Source organism: Schistocerca nitens, chromosome 1 (assembly GCF_023898315.1).
Source record: "Schistocerca nitens isolate TAMUIC-IGC-003100 chromosome 1, iqSchNite1.1, whole genome shotgun sequence".
NCBI lineage: Eukaryota > Metazoa > Arthropoda > Insecta > Orthoptera > Acrididae > Schistocerca > Schistocerca nitens.
Genome location: NC_064614.1, coordinates 514,515,616 through 514,535,978, shown reverse-complemented (window position 1 = coordinate 514,535,978; position 20,363 = coordinate 514,515,616). Strand labels below are relative to the sequence as shown.

The 20,363-nt window shown below is 41.0% G+C and overlaps 1 protein-coding gene across 1 annotated transcript in view; it reads left to right on the top strand.

The window, feature by feature from the left end:
* Positions 1 to 20,363, top strand: part of LOC126258163 (transient receptor potential cation channel subfamily A member 1) — a 441,338-nt gene that overhangs the window by 390,809 nt on the left and 30,166 nt on the right. Inside the window, exon 19 of the mRNA XM_049955623.1 lies at positions 10,708 to 10,867. Coding sequence (XP_049811580.1) covers positions 10,708 to 10,867 — 160 coding nt within the window. The remainder of the gene's footprint in view (positions 1 to 10,707; positions 10,868 to 20,363) is intronic.

Sequence of the window (20,363 nt, the reverse complement as noted above, 5' to 3'; positions counted from 1 at the left end):
TCGTTTTAGCAGTTACGAGCGGGTTGATGCGCATGCGCAGTTGAGTGACGTATGAGTAGTACCTACTCCCGTTTCTGGCTACAGAAATGGGGCTGTTGGTTGTGTAAACAGTCGCAGCAAGCAGCTAGAGGCATGCGGGAAAAATTTTACTGCCGCGCCCAAGCTGCCAGATTCACGCATGCGCAGAGGGCCGGGTCTATGAGAGAGGGGGAACGCCAAATTCGTATTCTTGAGGAGAAAAAAACATTGTTTTACAAAGCGCCTAGCATCCAGCGCACATTGGTCTATCGATTACTCATATGATTTTGATGCGCATCCATGTTGGTTTCTGCACACCCTCTGTAAGTTAATTTCTGAATGAATCATAAGCCTTGCGGTCTGAGGGGACTTTTCACGGTTCGCGCAGCTCCCTCCGTCGGAGGTTCGAATCCTCCCTCGGGCATGGGTGTATTTGTTGTCCTTAGCGTAAGATAGTTTAAGTTAGATTAAGTAGTGTGTAAACCTAGGGACCGATGACATCAGCAGTTTGGTCCCATAGTTAAATAAATAAAAAAATCATAAGTTGATTTTTGAATGGGTGCATAGTATTCGTGATGTCTCTGCCAGGGGAATCCTCGTCGCATTTAGAAATAAACTTTCCTGCAGGCAAAAGGGGACCGGGCTATACAAGCTGAGCGGAGTAAAGCCGAACGAGGGAACGCCAATCACTGTCTGATTATGTTGTTGATTGGGTTTGCGAATGATCAGCGTTGTTATAATTACTAGGGAAACCCATAGATTCAGACTACCAGAGTGGAAATAAACGACTAACAGGAATAACAGTTAAGAAAGATTACGTATTATCTTCTCGGAGTATCCAGGAAAATGAAATTTTGTTAGAAACTTTTTGGCCAGGCCGCTACACTAGTATGGGCTAGTTTTACAGTCCCCGTCTAGCAGCCGCTTAAGTTCTATTCTGGAAGTAGCGCGGAAAATGGTTTGTACGAACATAACAACGCCTAACCGGAGAATAATCAGGGATACCTAAACCGGTGATTCTGGCAGGGTTAGTGAAGTTAACCGGCGAATAAGTTTTGACAAAGGCAGGAATAGTTCCAGAATTAGTCATGGCACGATTGTCTGTTGGAACGAGGAAGGAGAAGAAACGGGGACATCACACAAATAAGAATATGACGATTCCAAATTTACATAAAAAAACTCGTACTACTCATTTTCGAACTCGTGCTCGAGACACTGGAGCGTATGAATGAAATGTGAAGCTGTTTTCTAACGTAAAGCTTTTTGCTTGCAGTAGGCCTAATAGGAACTTTATGTTGGTCTTCGTGAATTACATTCTGCCGTGTTATAAAAATGACCATTTGTGCCAAAGCAGTCTCGTTTATTTTGTGTGTGTGTGTGTTACAATTTCTGCAGTGTTAAAAAGGCCTATTTTGTTTCATCCAGCAGACATTGACAAAATAAACGGAATCTAATCGAGAAACCACACCAGTCTTGAGTACTATTTGTATTAACAGCTTACGCAGTATTAGTCAACGACATTTCGCTTTTTCATGTAGCAAAACGTTTTACGAACTTTGATGAGGTAATAGATTCTTTCACAGAAAGGAAAGCACGCCATGTAGCAAGATTAGAGAGAAAACAATGGTAGGAGCTAAGGATTGAAGAAATGTGTTCTCTATTGTTTGTCTCTTGTCTTTACTGGTTTTACGTACCCTATGTTTAATTTTATGTCACCCAAAATAGAAATTTACCAGCTAACAGGCAATAAAGAGTGCAAATTTTCTGAAGAGTTCTTGTTCTCCCTATTACAGTGGAGCAGGAGAGACACCACAGGACATTTTAATTTCCACTGTAGTGAATATAGTTTGATGGCATCCAGTACAAAATATACACGTTTCAATTCCACGGAGCGAAATACAGTGACATGCGACAGAAGAATGCTGTGCGAAGAGAGGTGGCACTTAAGACCAAATAACATGTCTTAACATTTCCTCGAACATATATGTTTTATGTATGACTCCTCCGGTTCGGAAATATTGTAGATCCGGCGCTGATGCTCAGAGCAGTCTGAGTTATAGTGGGGAAGTGTGTAGTCTCCATGTGACCCGTGTTTACATTGTGATTATGCTGTTTCCTGTTCGTTTACGCTCACGTCAAATGAAAATAAAATGGATTTCTGTGGCCAGGAGTTATCAAGTGAATTAAAATACATTCACATAATTACAGCAGGCTAATATACGTTGTTAGTTTCAGATTTCATTTTATTTCCACTTTTCTGACAGCCATGCATTAATAGCCTTGTAGAACAATGAAGTTATTTTTGTCGGTTTGCTAAAGAAATTTGGTTTTTAGAAGTCTTTTACGCTGAGGCAGTCAATGTGTTTGAAACGAAGTGTTTAGCTCCACATTATTGACTAATTTCAACTGCTCGCTGCATTTCAAGTGCACGTTTTCATCTTCAAGTACATATGGCATTATGCCATAACAAAGAATCAAAAATGAGTTAATACAGTACTGGTACTCCAAGAAAATTTACATCCCGAAACCCACACTGAAAAGCTTAATATCAGGTAAGGCTTGCTTCATTGGGAATCTGGACATATGAATGTGCTCTTTAAGTATGAAGTTTAAATGTGCCAGATAACAGGCGACACCGCCCTTTGGCAGCCGCTTCGACACAGGAAGCCCGTATGTTCGTCCGTGTAAAACACTGAAAGATCTTACATTATGTCATAAAAGACAAGAGACATCAGAGGATACTGCAAGAGCTTCGGATTTTCGTAAGATCTTTCAGTGTTTTACACGGACGAACATACGGGCTTCCTGCATCGAAGCGGCTGCCAAAGGGCGGTGTCGCCTGTTATCTGGCGCTCTCTGACGACTACTGAAACGAACCTATTTGTAACAGGTCGCGGGAAAATATTGCGAATGGTGTTTTGAAAAGCGTTACTTTCAAAGTAAATTTCCTTTTACACAAGTTGAATCACGTGCGAGAATGTACGATGAATTTCTTAAATCACAGAGCGTTTGATGACGAGCTATTTAGAAGTATTTCGAGCCCAGAAGATAAGACATTCATGTCGTTATTATGGGCAAATTGATGTAATGCTACGTGAAGCTCTCTCTCCTCTGCGGTAGCTAATTTATTTGTGGAAAACTTTGAAGACAAGTCACTGGACTGCGCTAAAAATTTTACTGGCACATTTGCGTGATATGACTTAAAGTGTAATACGCGCAAAAAATATCAACATTATATATGAAAGCTTAGCTTCTCTTGCAGCTTATTAACCTTAGAGACCAATATTATATGTGAAAGCTTTACTTTTCTTGTAGCAACACTGCATATTATTTAAAACATTAATTTTCCTTGTTTGTGTATCCGCGCTACTTAACAGCGATGTTGCTGCTGGCTGACCACATCACGTGTCCTATGCTCTGAATATCCGCTCTCATCCGCTGTCGGGATCACGTGACATGGGCTATGACTGGCTTACAAAAGCGCATCGCAATCTCGATTTCGATGGTTCGGAATGTAAAATGCGGGATATTGGTTGAATTTGAGTTTATACTTTCGTAATACGAAAATATGCAGCGTACATGTTGCTGCTCATTTAAAATCTTTCCAAAAGGAGTTTTCTCCCACGAGCTTCGTTTTCTAAAGTGCCGGGAATTTCTACGCCCCTGTATAAAAACATAACCATTCAAAGGATTGATAAGTTTTACAGTTCCGAAGAAAATATACTGTCACTTAATAACACGGAAAAAGTGTGTTTTCATCTGGGACAAAGTGTATTTTTATCCAGGAAAAATCCGGGAATTTTTTTTCCTTGTCCACGTATACACCCTGGTATGAAAATTAAACCAGGTGTGGCCAAAATTTATAAGGAATCAAACATTTCAGTTGATGCATGAAAGTTCCATGGAGGCAAGATTCATTACAGCATACACTATTACAGTATCATTTATGATGTGATAGATCTTTTATATAACTTATAGCTCTAGAAACTCATTTAAATTACTTTCAGTGTGGTTTATGAGAAACTGTTTCAGTTTCCCCTTGAATATATGGGGATTGTCAATTCATTGGAAACTTATCATAAATTGTTATTCCAGACTGAATGCTATATTTGAGAGTTATTGGATCTTTGTGAAAGCTTTGCTTCTGCCTTGTATCATGACTGTGCATGTCCCAGTTAGTTTGGAAAAGATTTTTTGTTATTTATTACAAGTATCATCAATGAGTAGATATACTAGATATACTCACTTGTGAGTGTCAGTGTCCCAAGGGTCTTGAATAAGTGTGTACAGGATCTCCAATTTATAACACTGAAGTTTAGCCTCACAGCTCATTTCTGTAGTTTAAAATCTGTTTTCCACATTTACAGCATTTCCCCAGAATATTATACCACATGAGATTAGAGGGTGGAAATATGTGAAATATGACAATATTATTATTTCCTTGTGAACATGTGGTGAAACTGAGGTTAGCCTCTTGAGCAGGTGATCAGTATGTTCACTCCATAATAATTTATTCCTATGCCTAAAAGTCTTGTATGTGAAGTTTCAATTATTTTCTAACCATTGATATCTATTTCAGTAGCTTGTTATTTTCTGTCTGAAAGTGCATTAGATTTGTTTTTGAAAGGATTAATGATAGACTACTTGCTGTAAATCATTTTATACTTGCTGTATTATTGTTTCAGCTGTAATCTACATTGAGGATTTCATGCCTTTGATCAAGAAACTTGTAACATCAGCAAATGTTACTATATTTGCCTTGTTATTTACTGATGCTGGTAGGTTATTAATGTTCACTAGAGGATCAGTGGTCCATGGGCTTGGCCTAGGGGAACACCATACTTAATGGTTCCCTAAGATTCTAGAAAACACAGGATACCAGTGATATTGGAAGTTTGTTTTGTGTATCACTTGTCCTACTCTTCATGTACATGGAAGAGACCCGTGCTTTCTTTCAATGATTGGGCATAGTTTTTTGTCAAGGGATTCATGTAGAACCTTATAGGGATTGCACTAAGGCTGAAGATTTGTGAAATGTTGGTGCTTTTAGCTGTTTCTTATTTATACGAACACTAAAATCTATAGCACTCATCTTTAAGGGCCTTACTTATAGATATTTGTTTTGTAAAGGCAAATATGAAAGCCGAGTTTCTCTTTTTACTTTGTTATCCTCATTTTCAGTTCCTGTGTCATCAATAAGTGTTTGAACACAAACGCTGGTAGTAGTGGTAGCTTTAACATATGAACAGATTATTTTTAAATGTTCTGAGGGATCTGTTGATAATATTCTGCTGTGGTAGTTATTGAAGGCCTCATGTATTGCTCTTTTGACAGCCAAATACATATCTTTGAGCGTGTATATACCTATACTTCCATGCTTTGTTTTACATGTAATGTTCAGTGGTCATTGTTTCTTTATAACTAAATTTACAGAGACAGTATACCGTGGATGGTCCCTCGCATCACAGACTGTTCTAGTGGATACATATTAGTCTAGTGTTTGGTCAACTATTCTTGTAAACTTCAGTCACAAAAGTGACCAACTGATACACAAGAAACCAATCCAAGTCACACAAATGTGGCTTTATTCATAACCTCTAAATATTAAGCCTCTTGGAACTCCACAAGACGCGGAACACTGATGTGCACAACACAAACTAGAAATATAAGAGATTCAGTCAATGCTGCTCCATGCATTTATAGCCTTGGGTGGAGACTGTGCTGCGTGTGCAGCAGAGATAGTGCCATGTATATACTTCCTACTGGTGGCCAGCCCACGCTGATAGAGTTGGCAAGTGATTTGAACGCACACACGCGATGATTCACACTCAACACACTCACAGCACACCTACCCTCATGCAAAGTTGGTGCTCTGTCAATGGGGGAGACACCTGTGGTCCAACAAGAGACACATCCATCAAATCCAGAGTGGCGGCAGCCAGTGCCGATGGAGAAAGCGGGATGAAGTGCGAGGTGGGCACTGGAGCGTAGGGTCAAAACGAGAAGGGGGCTGCTCCACTGCAGTGAAGATGAGCTTTAGGCGGAGGACAGTGGGGCAGGCAGTGGCAACGGGGGCCGCACTTGCACACCAGTTGCTTTCAGCTGCAAAGGTGCTACAACTGATCAAGATGGTGAGCTACCAGCTCGTTGGCAATATGGATGTCACAAAAAAGGCATCTCTGGTGCCAGACATCAGTGACCAGTATCCACTGGACCAGTGACCAAACCCTCGCCCTCACACCAGTGATTCCGGTGCGGAGTGGCCAGGTAAACCCAACAGTGGCAGGATGGAATGGTATAACATGACAGTGCCACGATGGGAGCAAAAAATTGAAAGGTGTGAGAAACAAATTGGGGCCCATTATTAGAAACTAAGGTATAAGGCAACCTCTCAGTAGAAAAAAACCCTCCAAAGCTTATGAATTGTGACCTCAGCCAATTGATGCACACAAGAGAATGTAAGGGAACCAAGAAAATGCATCCACAGCCAAAGGCTGAAAGGAATGCAAAAAGGGACTCGCATAGCCTACATGAATAAATTCCCATGGATGCCAGAAAAACAATGTCAAAAACAGAGAGGTGATACCATAAGAAAAAATAATTGCACAGGGTGGTCTGAAGCCTGACCTGCTGGTTTATCTGTCAAGCCCTGTTGAAGAAACCGAACCACCTGACAGAGAGCCAGGTCGGTGGCAGCAGCAGCTGATATGCACGAGCACATTATTGGGAAAACCTTGACCAAACCCTGCGTTTCAGTGTCAAGATGGAAGCAAAGCAGTTCCTCACAATCAAAGCTGCGGTCAGGACCCACAGGAAGGTGGGACAGGGTATCCGCATTGGCATGTTTAGACACAGCTCAGAAATGGATTTCATAGCTGTAGCAAGACACAAACAGTGCCCAGAATTGTAGCCAGTGTGCTGTCTTGTCAGACAAGGAAGTGTGATGGTTAAACAAGGAAACCAAGGGTTTATGGTCGGTAATAAGATGAGACTTGGAGCAAAAAAAAACTTGAGAGCATAGACTATAGAAAGAACCTCTTCTTCCACATCCTTCCACCACCACCACCACCTACTCCAGTCCAGTGAGAAGCATCAGCTATGCCATCAAAAGCAGGGCTACCTGTGAAACCAGTCATGTGATCTACAACATGAGTTGCAACCATTGTGCTGCATTTTACATGTGCATGACAATCAACATGGTGTCTGTCCATGTGAAAGGCCACCAACAAACTGTAGCCAAGAAACAACTAGACCCCCCCCCCCCCTGTTGCTGAGCACACCACGCAACATTACTTTCTTCATTTCGACTGCTTTGCAGCCTGTACCATTTGGATCCTTCCCACTAACACCAGCTTTTCTGGATTGCACAGGTGGGAACTCTCCCTGCAATATATCCTATGTTCCTGTAACCCTCCTGGTCTCAACCTTCATTTGTCATACCATATTGCAGTGCCTGTGTTCTGTGTTATTCGGATGACAAGGCACTGCAGCAACCACAGCTGTTACGAAACACATCAGACGTATGGTTGACGACATTTGGAAGTTTGGGTCTGGTCGTGAGTCATGCACAGATAGCCAAATGGTAAGGCGACTGCTTGCGATAAGCGGGAATTCTGGGTTCATGTCCTGGGTTCGTGTCCCAGTCTGGCACAAATTTTCATTGTCACTGTTGTCATTCCATTCTATAGCTGAAGGTAGTCATTATTCACAATTGTGAATTCATCTGCTGTGTTTCATTAGTCATTGTCCTTACCCATCTAGCCCCTTCCCTGTTCCAATTCCAGCACTATACAGCTTTCTATTCCACCAATGCACCCAGTCTTTCCACTTCTCTCCTGTTCCACTACCCCCATTCTCTCCATTGTCCTCCATCTAATATCCCACATAGCTGCCCTACCCTCTCTCCTCCTCATTCCTGCACACTGCCATCAGAACCACTGTACCATCCGCCTCCCCTACTCTGCTATCTTACCCCCTCCCCACCCCAGCCTCCTCCTTAGCACCACCTGGTTGCCTCTTCCATCACGCCCTGCTGCTCATAGTCTGGCTTCAACTGCCACAGACTGTGGTCATGTGTGAGTGAGTTGCGTTTGTGTGACTCTGTGTGTTTGTGTGTGTGTGTGTGTGTGTGTGTGTGTGTGTGTGTGTGTGTGTGTGTGTCTATTTTCTACTTCTACTTTTGACAAAGGCCTTGTTGGCTGAAAGCTCATTTTGTGACAGTCTTTTTGTTCTGCTTATGTGCGACTCAGCAACTCTGAAAGTCTCAGGTTCAAACCTTCTTCTCAGTTCATAAATAGAGGCCCTTGATCAGTTCTGGGACAATTCTGCTGATTATAAGGTTTGTTGAATTCCATGGGGAAGGCTGGTGCCTGAACCTTCTGTGGCAATCACTGAAATGATCGAAGCCTGACTTCAGAGCTCAGACAGCAGACATAATGCATTTCAGTGTGCATGACAATCTGTAGTTGATTGCATCCTGTTCCCTCAGTGGCTTTCGAACAACCTCTTCAACCTGTTGAATGAGGCCTCTAGGTACAGGGTGTTTCAAAAATGACCGGTATATTTGAAACGGCAATACAAACTAAACGAGCAGCGATAGAAATACACCGTTTGTTGCAATATGCTTGGGACAACAGTACATTTTCAGGCAGACAAACTTTCGAAATTACAGTAGTTACAATTGTCAACAACAGATGGCGCTGCAGTCTGGGAAACTCTATAGTACGATATTTTCCACATATCCACCATGCGTAGCAATAATATGGCGTAGTTTCTGAATGAAATTACCCGAAACCTTTGACAACGTGTCTGGCAGAATGGCTTCACATGCAGATGAGATATACTGCTTCAGCTGTTCAATTGTTTCTGGATTCTGGCGGTACACCTGGTCTTTCAAGTGTCCCCACAGAAAGAAGTCACAGGGGTTCATGTCTGGCGAATAGGGAGGCCAATCCACGCCGCCTCCTGTATGTTTCGGATAGCCCAAAGCAATCACACGATCATCGAAATATTCATTCAGGAAATTAAAGACGTCGGCCGTGCGATGTGGCCGGGCACCATCTTGCATAAACCACGAGGTGTTCACAGTGTCGTCTAAGGCAGTTTGTACCACCACAAATTCACGAAGAATGTCCAGATAGCATGATGCAGTAATCGTTTCGGATCTGAAAAATGGGCCAATGATTCCTTTGGAAGACATGGCGGCCCAGACCAGTACTTGATGCAGGGAAGATGGGACTGCAACATGGGGCTTTTCGGTTCCCCATATGCGCCAGTTCTGTTTATTGACGAAGCCGTCCAGGTAAAAATAAGCTTCGTCAGTAAACCAAATGCTGCCCACATGCAATTCGCCGTCATCAATCCTGTGCACTATATCGTTAGCGAATGTCTCTCGTGCAGCAATGGTAGCGGCGCTGAGGGGTTGCGGCGTTTGAATTTTGTATGGATAGAGGTGTAAACTCTGGCGCATGAGACGATACGTGGACGTTGGTGTCATTTGGACCGCAGCTGCAACACGGCGAACGGACACCCGAGGCCGCTGTTGGATCACCTGCTGCACTAGCTGCGCGTTGCCCTCTGTGGTTGCCGTACGCGGTCGCCCTACCTTTCCAGCACGTTCATCCGTCACGTTCCCAGTCCGTTGAAATTTTTCAAACAGATCCTTTATTGTATCGCTTTTTGGTCCTTTGGTTACATTAAACCTCCGTTGAAAACTTCATCTTGTTGCAACAACACTGTGTTCTAGGCGGTGGAATTCCAACACCAGAAAAATCCTCTTTTCTAAGGAATAAACCGTGTTGTCTACAGCACACTTGCACGTTGTGAACAGCACACGCCTACAGCAGAAAGACGACGTACAGAATGGCGCACCCACAGACTGCGTTGTCGTCTATATCTTTCACATCACTTGCAGCGCCATCTGTTGTTGAAAATTGTAACTACTGTAATTTCGAAAGTTTGTCCGCCTGAAAATGTACTGTTGTCCCAAGCATATTGCAACAAACGGTGTATTTCTATCACTGCTCGTTTAGTTTTGATTGCCGTTTCAAATATACCGGTCATTTTTGAAACACCCTGTATATATACAGTGTGCATAAGGTAATTTTTCCCATTCCTTACTACCGTTTCCCTAATGGGTACCATATATTTACTCTACATTAAAACTGTTGATAATTAATGAACCTCTGGCATTTTGCAGTTGCTTCCCCCTGATAGTCGATACAGCAATTTCCCAACAGCTGAAGTGTGTCTCATTGCCTCAGTTTTAGTTTCATTGGGGGCATCAGCTAAAACTGTTCTCCTTAATCTCTGCCTTCCCTGTAAAAAAGAGTCCTTTGACCTACCACTCTCATGCCACTCACAGTCAAGTGGACAAGTGGAGATAGGTCTTGGATTTTCTATAGAGGAGACAGTATCCAATGGAGGAGATAGTATTTGAGGTACTTTGGTATCTCTGGTCAATGTATTTCATTAGCCCTCTCAACACATCCATTTGCCACAGCTACTGATCATGGACAGAGGTCACGACAATACCCAGCTCCTTAGAGACAGCAATTAACTATCTCATGCCTGAAAACTGTGATCACAGTTGGATGCACTGTGGCTGGTGCAATGTTCTACACAACAATTTGCTGTTTAGCAAGCTGATAATATAAGAATCTTTATGAATAATCCTTTTCTGTGTTTCAGGTTGTCCTCCACACAGAACTAGAACGAAAATTGCCTCATATTCTGCTTGATAAAGTTGATAAATCAGAAATAATAGAGTATCCAAATGAAAGCAAATGCAAAATAGGATTTCTTGACTCAGTCCTTAGGAAATGGTTCTGTAGTCCATTTTCACAAGATGGTAAGTTATGCAACTTTTCATTATGTCATCAACACTGACAGACTTTGTTCAGTAACCTTAACTATTACAAGAGCCAGAAAAATTACTAACTGTGGCTGTTGCTGTAGGTTTACAATATTGGTAGTTTACCTATCATTTGTACCTTCACAGAGAAATAATCAATCCTAAAAGATAACAAAATGTTACTGCATATTATAAAGACTTCACTGTATGTTAGTAACTATAAATATAATCTTGTTTTATGAGGCACATTTTGGATAAGAGAGGGCAACGGCCTTGCCGCAGTGGCTACACCGGTTCCCGTGAGATCACCGAAGTTAAGCGCTGTCGGGCGTGGCCGGCGCTTGGATGGGTCACCATCCCGCCGCCATGTGCTGTTGCCATTTTTCGGGGTGCACTCAGCCTCGTGATGCCAATTGAGGAGCTACTCGACCGATTAGTAGCGGCTTCGGTCAAAGAATACCGTCCTAACGGTCGGGAGTGCGGTGTGCTGACCACACGCCCCTCCTTATCCGCATCCTCCTCGGAAGATGACACGGCGGCCGGACGGTCCCGGAAGGGCCACTTGTGGCCTACAGACGGAGCTTTTTTTTTTTTTTTTTTGGATAAGAGAAGACAAAACATTTAACAAAATGACTGTGCTAGTTTTCGTGTAAGATAGTGAAGTACAAAGAGTAGGTTATCCCAGATTGCCTTACAACTAGTGAACACTAAAATATCAATATTATGAAAAGGAAAGTTGCTACTCTCCATATAGCGGAGATGCTGAATCACAGATAGGCACAACAAAAAGACTGTCACAAATAAAACTTTCAGCCAGTAAGGCCTTCGTCAAAAATGAGACTACAGTCACGTGTGTGTGTGTGTGTGTGTGTGTGTGTGTGTGTGTGTGTGTGTGTGTGTGTGTGTGTGTGTGTGTGTGTCATCTATTTTTGATGAAGGCCTTACTGGCTGAAAGCTTTATTTGTGACAGACTTTTTGTTGTGCATATCTGCGACTCAGCATCTCCCCTATATAGTGAGTAGCAACTTTCCTTTTCAAAATATTGTTACATTCCATCCTGGATTTTCCATTGTTTGAACACTAATATATCATAGATATATTCTGCTATATGATGCACAGCAGTGAAAACTGGTATGAAACCAAAGTCAGCATATGTATGCAGTGCAAATCATTATATAGTATATGGAAGAGGGTATATTTTATTGTGTCATATATTAAGATTACTTTCAATTCCATTCATGTGGACTGTGGACTGAAAGATTCTTTACATGTCTCTGTGCATGCTGTCTTTCATCCTTATCTTCATTGTCATGACAGGTGCATGGGAACTGAAAAATGCTTGTACATTCATCAATAAAGACAAACTCTTGAAATTTTCATGTAGGTTTCTAGTAGATACCGTAAGTACTAACTTTGTCAGGTAGTTGAGATTTTTCAGAATTACTGTTGCAATTTGCCATTAAGCAAACAAGCCAATCACTTTTGGTGTACTGTCAGTAATACCAAATCCGTATCTGTATATCTGAAGTCCCTGAAATGGCATTTTGTCTCATGGGGAACTCATCTTAATTTTCTTTTTTTACTCATCAGCCATGAGCTTAGATTTCATTAAAGAAAAATCTATGTTAACGGAAAAATGCATTATTCTGGGACTAAATATAATTAAAATACTAAAATTTAAAAAATACTGGTGTGATTCACCAAAATTTTAGAACACATTCAAAGTGAATACTACACTATGTGATCAAAAGTATCCGGAAACCCCAAAAAACATATGTTTTCCATATTAGGTGCATTGTGCTGCCACCTACTGCCAGGTACTCCAGATCAATGAGCTCAGTAGTCATTAGACATTGTGAGAGATCAGAATGGGGCACTCTACAGAACTCATGGACTTCTAACATGGTCAGGTTATTGAGTGTCACTTGTGTCATACGTCTGTACATGAGCTTTCCACACTCCCAAACACCCCTAGGTCCACTGTTTCTGATGTGATAGTGAAGTGGAAACATGAAGGGACACGTACAGCACAAAAGCGTACAGGCTGACCTCATCTGTTGACTGACAGAGACTGCCGACAGTTGTAGAGGCTTGTAATATTTAATAGGCAGACATCTATCCAGACCATCTCACAGGAATTCCCAACTGCATCAGGATCCACTTCAAATACTATGACAGTTATGTGGGAGGTGAGAAATCTTGGATTTCATGGTTGAGTGTCTGGTCATAAGCCACACATCATGCTGGTAAATGCCAAATGACGCCTCGCTTGGTGTAAGGAGTGTAAACGTTGGATGACTGAGCAGTGGGAAAAAGTTGTGTGGAGTGACAAATCACAGTACACAATGTGGTGATCCGATGGCAGGGGGCGGGTAAGGCGAATACCTGGTGAACGTCATCTGCTAGCGTGTGTAGTGCCAACAGTAAAATTCGGAGGTGGTGGTGTTACGATGTGGTCATGTTTTTCATGAATTGGCTTGCACCCCTTGTTGTTTTGTGTGGCACTATCACAGCACAGGCGTACATTGATGTCTTAAGCACCTTTGTGCTTCCAGCTGTTGAAGAGCATTTTGGGGATGGTGACTGCATCTTTCAACACAATCGAGCACCTGTTCATAATGCACAGCCTGTGGCAGAGTGGTTACATGACAATAACATCCCTGTAATGGTCTGGCCTCCACAGAGACCTGAGCTGAATCCTATAGAACACCTTTGGGATGTTTTGGAACACCGACTTCATACCAGACCTCACCGACCGACATTGATACCTCTCCTCAGTGCAGCACTCCTTGAAGAATGGGCTGCCATTCCCCAAGAAATCTTCCAGCACCTGATTGAACATATGCTTGTGAGAGTAGAAGCTGTCATCAAGGCTAAGGGAGGGCCAACACCATATTGAATTCCAGCATTACTGATGGAGGGCACCATGAACTTGTGAGTTATTTTCAGCCAGGTGTCCAGATACTTTTGATCATATAATGTATGTATGTTAGAAAATGTGCAATACCAGAAAACTTATGAAAACAATGCCAATAGAATGTGAAAGTACAGGTCATTGCTGACTGTAGTCCCAGTGTTACATTTAAAAAATATATTCTTGGCTTACAAGCCATGTCACTTTGAGTAAAACACTGTTTTTTCCATGGGGACCCACAGCCTCTTATGTATCTAATAAATGAATACATTGTCCATTGTAGGCTGTATTGTGGTTTATTAAAATTGTGCTATTAGCTAATTTTGGCCACAAGCCATTGTCAAGCACATTGCATGACTTCTTTTTTTCTACATGCGACATAGAAGAATGTGATGAGCATGATACCTAATATATGACATAGCAGATGAGCTTGATAATGGCTCATGAGCAAAATGAGCTAATAGCACAATTTTAATAAAGCACAATGCAACCTACAATGGGCAATGTATTCTTTTATAAAATTCTATCTTTTGACATTTAGAGGTACCCATTTTTTTTACCAGTTCTGAAACAGAAACTCATCCATGGAATAGAAGGAGTTGTCCAAAAGAAATGATTTTAAGCTAGATTTAAAACTTGATCTGCTACCTGCCAGACACTTTATGTTGTTGGGCAAATGATCAAAGATTTTTGTTGATGAATAATGTACTCCTTTTTGAGCAACTGACAGCTTTGATAATGGATAGGAAAGGTCATTTTTCCCTCTAGTGTTGTACGTATGAACATTACAGTTCTTCGCGAATCAAAATTGATTATTTATATCACCACTAATTATTCTCACTGCTCTCTTTTGTACAATCAATAATTTATGTGTTAGTGGTGACTTACCCCAGAAAACTATTCCATAAAACATTATTGTGTGGAAATATGCAAAGAACATCAGGAGGCTGATCTGTTTGATACCAAGACTAGCGATTATATGAAGAGTGAAAGAAGCTGACCTTAATTGTTTGAGCAGCTCAGTAATATACTTCTTCAAGTTCAAGTTGTCATTAATGTGAACAACCAAAAATTGGAGAAATCTGCCTGTTAACTGAGCCCTGTTCATATGCTACATCAATTGTCAGTATGACTATTCGATGTACAGAACTTTTTCTGGAACTGGATTATTATAACACTCATGTCATCTGCAAAAAGCACTGGTTCTGCTTGCTGAACGTTAAGTGAGAGGTCATTCACATGAATAAGGAACAGCATAGGACCCAAAATTGAACCCTGTGGGACTCCCTTTGTGATAACTCCCCATTCACTAGAATTTACCACCCTCCCAACATTATTTGTGTTAATCAGCACAACTTTTTGCTTTCTGTTCGTTAAGTATAATTCAAACCAGCTGTGTGTATAGCCTTCAATTCCATAAAACCTGAGTTTTTCTGAGAGTGTGACATGATCCACAAGATCACAAAAAATACCAACTGGCGATAATTCGTTATTTAGGGCTTGTACTATTTGATGGGTAAATGTGTAGATAGCATTTTCAGTCGAGTAACCCTTCTGGAATTCGAACTGTGACATGCTGAGTAAATTATTTTCACTTAAATATGAGACTACTCTTGAATACATAACTTTTTCGAATATTTTAGAAAAAGAAGTCAGCAATGAGATTGGGCTGTAATTATTGAAGTCACTCTTGTCCCCTTCCTTATGAAGAGGTTTGACAATTGCATATTTCTATCTGTCTGGAAAAATTCCCTGTGCCAGGGAAGCATTACATATATCACTAAATACTCCACTTATTAAATTAGAACAACACTTCAAAATTCCATTAGAGACTCCATCAACACCACATGAGCTCTTGTTTTTCAGTATGTTTATAATTCCTTAAATTTCAGTGGGGATGATGGTGCCATTTCTAAAGGCCTAAAGTCCTGGGGAATGACATTTTTAACATATTTTTTGCTTCTTCAACTGGACCCTTTAACCCTATTTTTGCTGCTACATTCAGAAAGTAATTGTTAAAAATACTTGCAACGTGTGAATTATTACTCTCAGCATCATCCTTTAGCTTTATTGCTTTTAGTGCCTTAATTTGTCTCTGGTTCTTCTATTCGTCTGTGGCAATCTGTCCCTGTTTGGAAACCAAAGGCACTTAATTTCTCTGAGATAATGATCTGATTCTATTCTTGTGTTCTTCCTGATCTTTGTGTTCATGATCTCTTTAGTGTTTGTCCAGCTGATTGCTATGTGGTCAATTTGGAATTGCCCAAGGTGGGTGCATGGGTTTGCCCATGTCTTTTTCTTACTTGGTTTTGCTCTGAAGTGTGTTGTCATCAGTCTCATTTTGTGTTCTCGACACAGTTCAATTAGTCTTTCTCCATTTTTGTTTGTCCACTGGTGTGCAAGGTACTCATCCACTACTCCTTTATGTTGTTTCTCTCTGCCAATCTGTGCATTATAATCTCCTACAAGTATCTTTACATGTCTATATGGTATGTTTTTCAGTGTATTATCTAGCTCCTCCCAGAAACTGTCTGCAACTTTCTTGTCTTTCCTGTTCTTCTCATTTGTAGGTGAATGTCCATTTACTGTTGTATACTTTTTGTTCCTTGCTTGAAATGTCAGTGTTGATATCCTTTCTAACCTGCTCTTCATTTCAGTTATGCCATCCTTGTATCTCTTGTCTACTATGAACCCCGTACCAAAGCAGCTAGGTGCATGTCTTTCCTCTCCCACTCTAACTCCTGGTCTCCCTTTCAGTATTATGAAGCCTTCTGAATCCACTGTATCTTTGTCAGTGTATCTTGTTTCTTGCATCTCTAGTATTCCAATGCTTCTCTCTTTCATCTCATCTATTACCTGTTTAAGTTTACCAGTCTTAATCATTGTCTGTACATTTATGGTTCCAATTCGGAAAGTCTTTTTAGTTTTAATCTTCCTTTGAGGTTCTTGGGAGCTCCGACTCTTCCCTTATGCACTTTTTGGCAGGTCCCCCAGAATGCGAATACTTGCTTATGTCGACCTTGGTCAGTAGGGGACTGCCCCCCTGGGTAATCTCGATTCAGTAGTGCAATCCATTCCATGAGCTAAAAAACTTTTTTTGTTGGGACGACTCGTGTCCGTCCAGTTGTACGACTGAAGTTGTCAGCCACAGAAGGTGAGTTCAGGCCACCCCTGACATGGGGACACAGATGCTTTTGGTAGCCACCCCTAACATGGAGTACAGCCACTACCTGCCATGTTTCAGTGGCTCTTCTACTGTCTCTGCCATTGGGAAGTGACGTCCCTCTTCCACCTTCCAGACCGTTGGCCGGGCTTTGCCTGTAACCCTAGACAGGGGCCCTAACTGGGTGCTACCATCCAGAGCCCAGGATTTTTTATGGGTTGTTACTCCTCCCCCTCCTCCTTCCCCATTACTAACGAGATGGGGCCCCAGGCTTGGGACCAGCAATGACGGAGTTTCTTTGTGGCTCGTCTGAATAACAAACAAAAATGCAATTGGCAAACAAACAAATTAATCAAGGTCTCCATTGTGGTGTGTTTTGTTCTTACAGTTAACTGTCATTGAATTGATTTGCAAAGTAGGATGTTAGGCTAATTTTGCTTTACTTGCACTTTGTGTTTTCTTCAGAAATTCAGTACTCATACACTGTAGCTAAAGAAACATTTATCTGTCAAACTGAGCAGCAAGAATAGTTTGAAGGGGTATCTGCAACTACCATATACAAAAAGGTTTTATTTTTGTTATACTCTCTCCCCTGTAAATTCACATCTCATAATCTTTCTGACCAATAATAAAAACCCATTTTTGATGTGATAGGATAAGTCTTATTAGAAGCAGCACCGCCTATGAAGCAGCCATGTCATATACCATCTTTGCTGTAATTTCTGCATGTGTTTTATGTGGACATGACCACCAGCCTCCTGTCCACTCATTTGAATGGTCAAAGCAAAACTATAGAGAAGGGCTGAGTTGAACCCCAATGGCAGTATGTGCTGCTAAGCACAACATGCTGAACAGCTGCTAGGCACAACATGCTTGATCTCAGTAGCAGCTTTACAACCCATGCCACCTGAATCATTCCCCTCAGTATCAACTTCCCTGGTTACTTCAGCTCACTCACATTACTGTACTTTTATGAGCCACATGAAAAGCAGTTATCAGAGTAATCCTAAGAAATTCAACCATGTTACAGACCACTTAAAAAAAATCCTTGTTCGACCATTCTTGTTTATAAGCTTGTCATTCTTGAGCAATTACCAAGCTGAATTAACATAATTAATGTAAGCCGCTTGGGATTAGCCGAGTGGTCTAAGGCACTGCAGTCATGGACTGTGCGGCTGGACCTGGCGGAGGTTGGAGTCCTCCCTTGGGCATGGGTGTGTGTGTGTTTGTCCTTAGGATGATTTAGGTTAAGTAGTGTGTAAGCTTGGGGACTGATGACCTTAGTAGTTAAGTCCCATAAGATTTCACACACATTTGAACATTTGATTAATGTAAGAGATAGAGAAGATTTGAAGAAGAGCTGCACAACAGGTATGAGAACATCACACAAAAGACCAGAAAATCTGTAATGGGAGATGCTACAAGGAAGGCATTGTGTAATGAGGAGAGTCTTTCAAAATTATGAGAAGGAAGATTCAAAATTCAAGACAGTGTCTATCCCAAATAATGGCCACTGCTGTAAAATTACACAAATGTGTTATGTGGAACAAGTAACTAACAAACAGAATTGTGTGAATACAGAAGATAACAGTCAGTTTATCCCCCCACTTATCATCTTTAAATGAAACATGAAGAGGAAAATGTTTCTTGTACATTATCTACCAGTATATGTGTGACAGTAGCGTGTTGATGTAGATGTGTGTGTCTAGGGTCCCATTGGACACAACATGGGATCTCAGTTTTACTTATTGAGGTCATTTTGAACAGCAACAACTACCTTAAAGAGGTATGAGAATCTGAGAAGCAGGCAACTTCACATGCAACGTTTCAACATATGATGTCCAGCCACATGTGACAAGAAATTTGCAGCCTCCTTTGAAGAACGCTGGCCATAACTGCTTCCCTGTATTGCAGATTTTCTTGATATGTTACACTCCAAACATGTCTTAAATGTAGTTGGTTGGTAGTGACCTACAGAAAGAAATGTTGACATATGGTGGACACTGAGTCTGATTGTGGTACAAGCTGCATGGAGGAAATTTCCGCAGGCACTTATACAGACTGTGTGTGATAATACTGGTAGTTGCTTGATTGCAGAAGTTGGGATCATCACACTCTAATGAATTCTCATTGTCAGAGATCATGTGCTGGCTGGTTTTAATTAGACTCACAATGTTCCAAGTGCTGCAGTGCGGACTGTATACATCATGGGATGCTGAAACATGGTAGGTATGTTCATTAATCAGTGCACTCAAGCAGCATGCTGAAAAAAATAATAGTTCCACATTCTGCCACCAGGTGAAAATATGGCATTGTAAGCAGTCAGAATGTGAAATGTTTCCTGTTTTGATGTCAGTATATTGTTTGGCACTTGATAACACTTGTTGATTTCTTTTGTGAAGCAACTGTTGGTATAAAGGGTTAAGAAGGTTGAAGTTTTCATATGAAATGCAATGGCTGTTGAGAAGAAAGGCCATGCATTGCTGATGAAGTTGTTTTAACAGCAGGGCACCAACAGCAGCACTGAATTGCAGTAATATCACCAACAGAAACAGCTGTGAAGAGGCCAGGCCCCAAGTCAGTATGATCAACAAATCTGAAGATATGATTGAATTAGGAAATTCACAAGGGAGAGGGCAGTGGGCCCATTCCCATGGCAGTTATTGATGAAATTGTTGTAGCTATAGCTGACCATGCAGCACATGCCTCAAATTCTGCAGCAAGTGTTTGAGCTTTGTCACAGGAAATTCTCTCTCCTTGGTCAATAACTTTTGTTCTTTGGGGCCCATTGTGCAAAATATGTCCTGTAATGACGTAATTGTTATGAATATCAGCCAGCTACACCACTATTTAAATGGCTTTAATTCTGTAAATCACTCACAGTCAGCCCATTTTGGCATATTGCCATTATCAGGTGCTCTGTAAATACGTAAGTAAGTGATGTTCTTAATATAATGGTCTGTAACTATCATCAGAAAAGTTATAATACATTTATGCGGTGTTTTTTACCTTAAATGTAATATCATTGCAGCCATGTCTTTTCCCTTTTTTTTTTTTTTTTTTTTTTTTTTTTAGAATTAATTGTTTCTCCTCAGATGTATGCTGGAGATGTATACCTGACTTTAATTGGTTTTTATGTATGCTGTTTTTCTCTTGGCAGAACGGTTGACAGTGGACCATTGATATTACATGTTTACGTAGTTAGCATTACGAGTAAGTGATATGTGAAAATTTGGTTGTGTTTTTTATTATTTTTATAGATTTGATTCTAATTATGTCTTTGTCTGGAATTTGTTTTAGTTGTGGTTAAGATTTTTATGATATATTTTTAATTTTCATAATTTTGTTACTGAATATGTTTTGTGATGTTTTCTTGGTGTAACGTCTTTGTTGTATACTCTTCATGTTGTCATCGC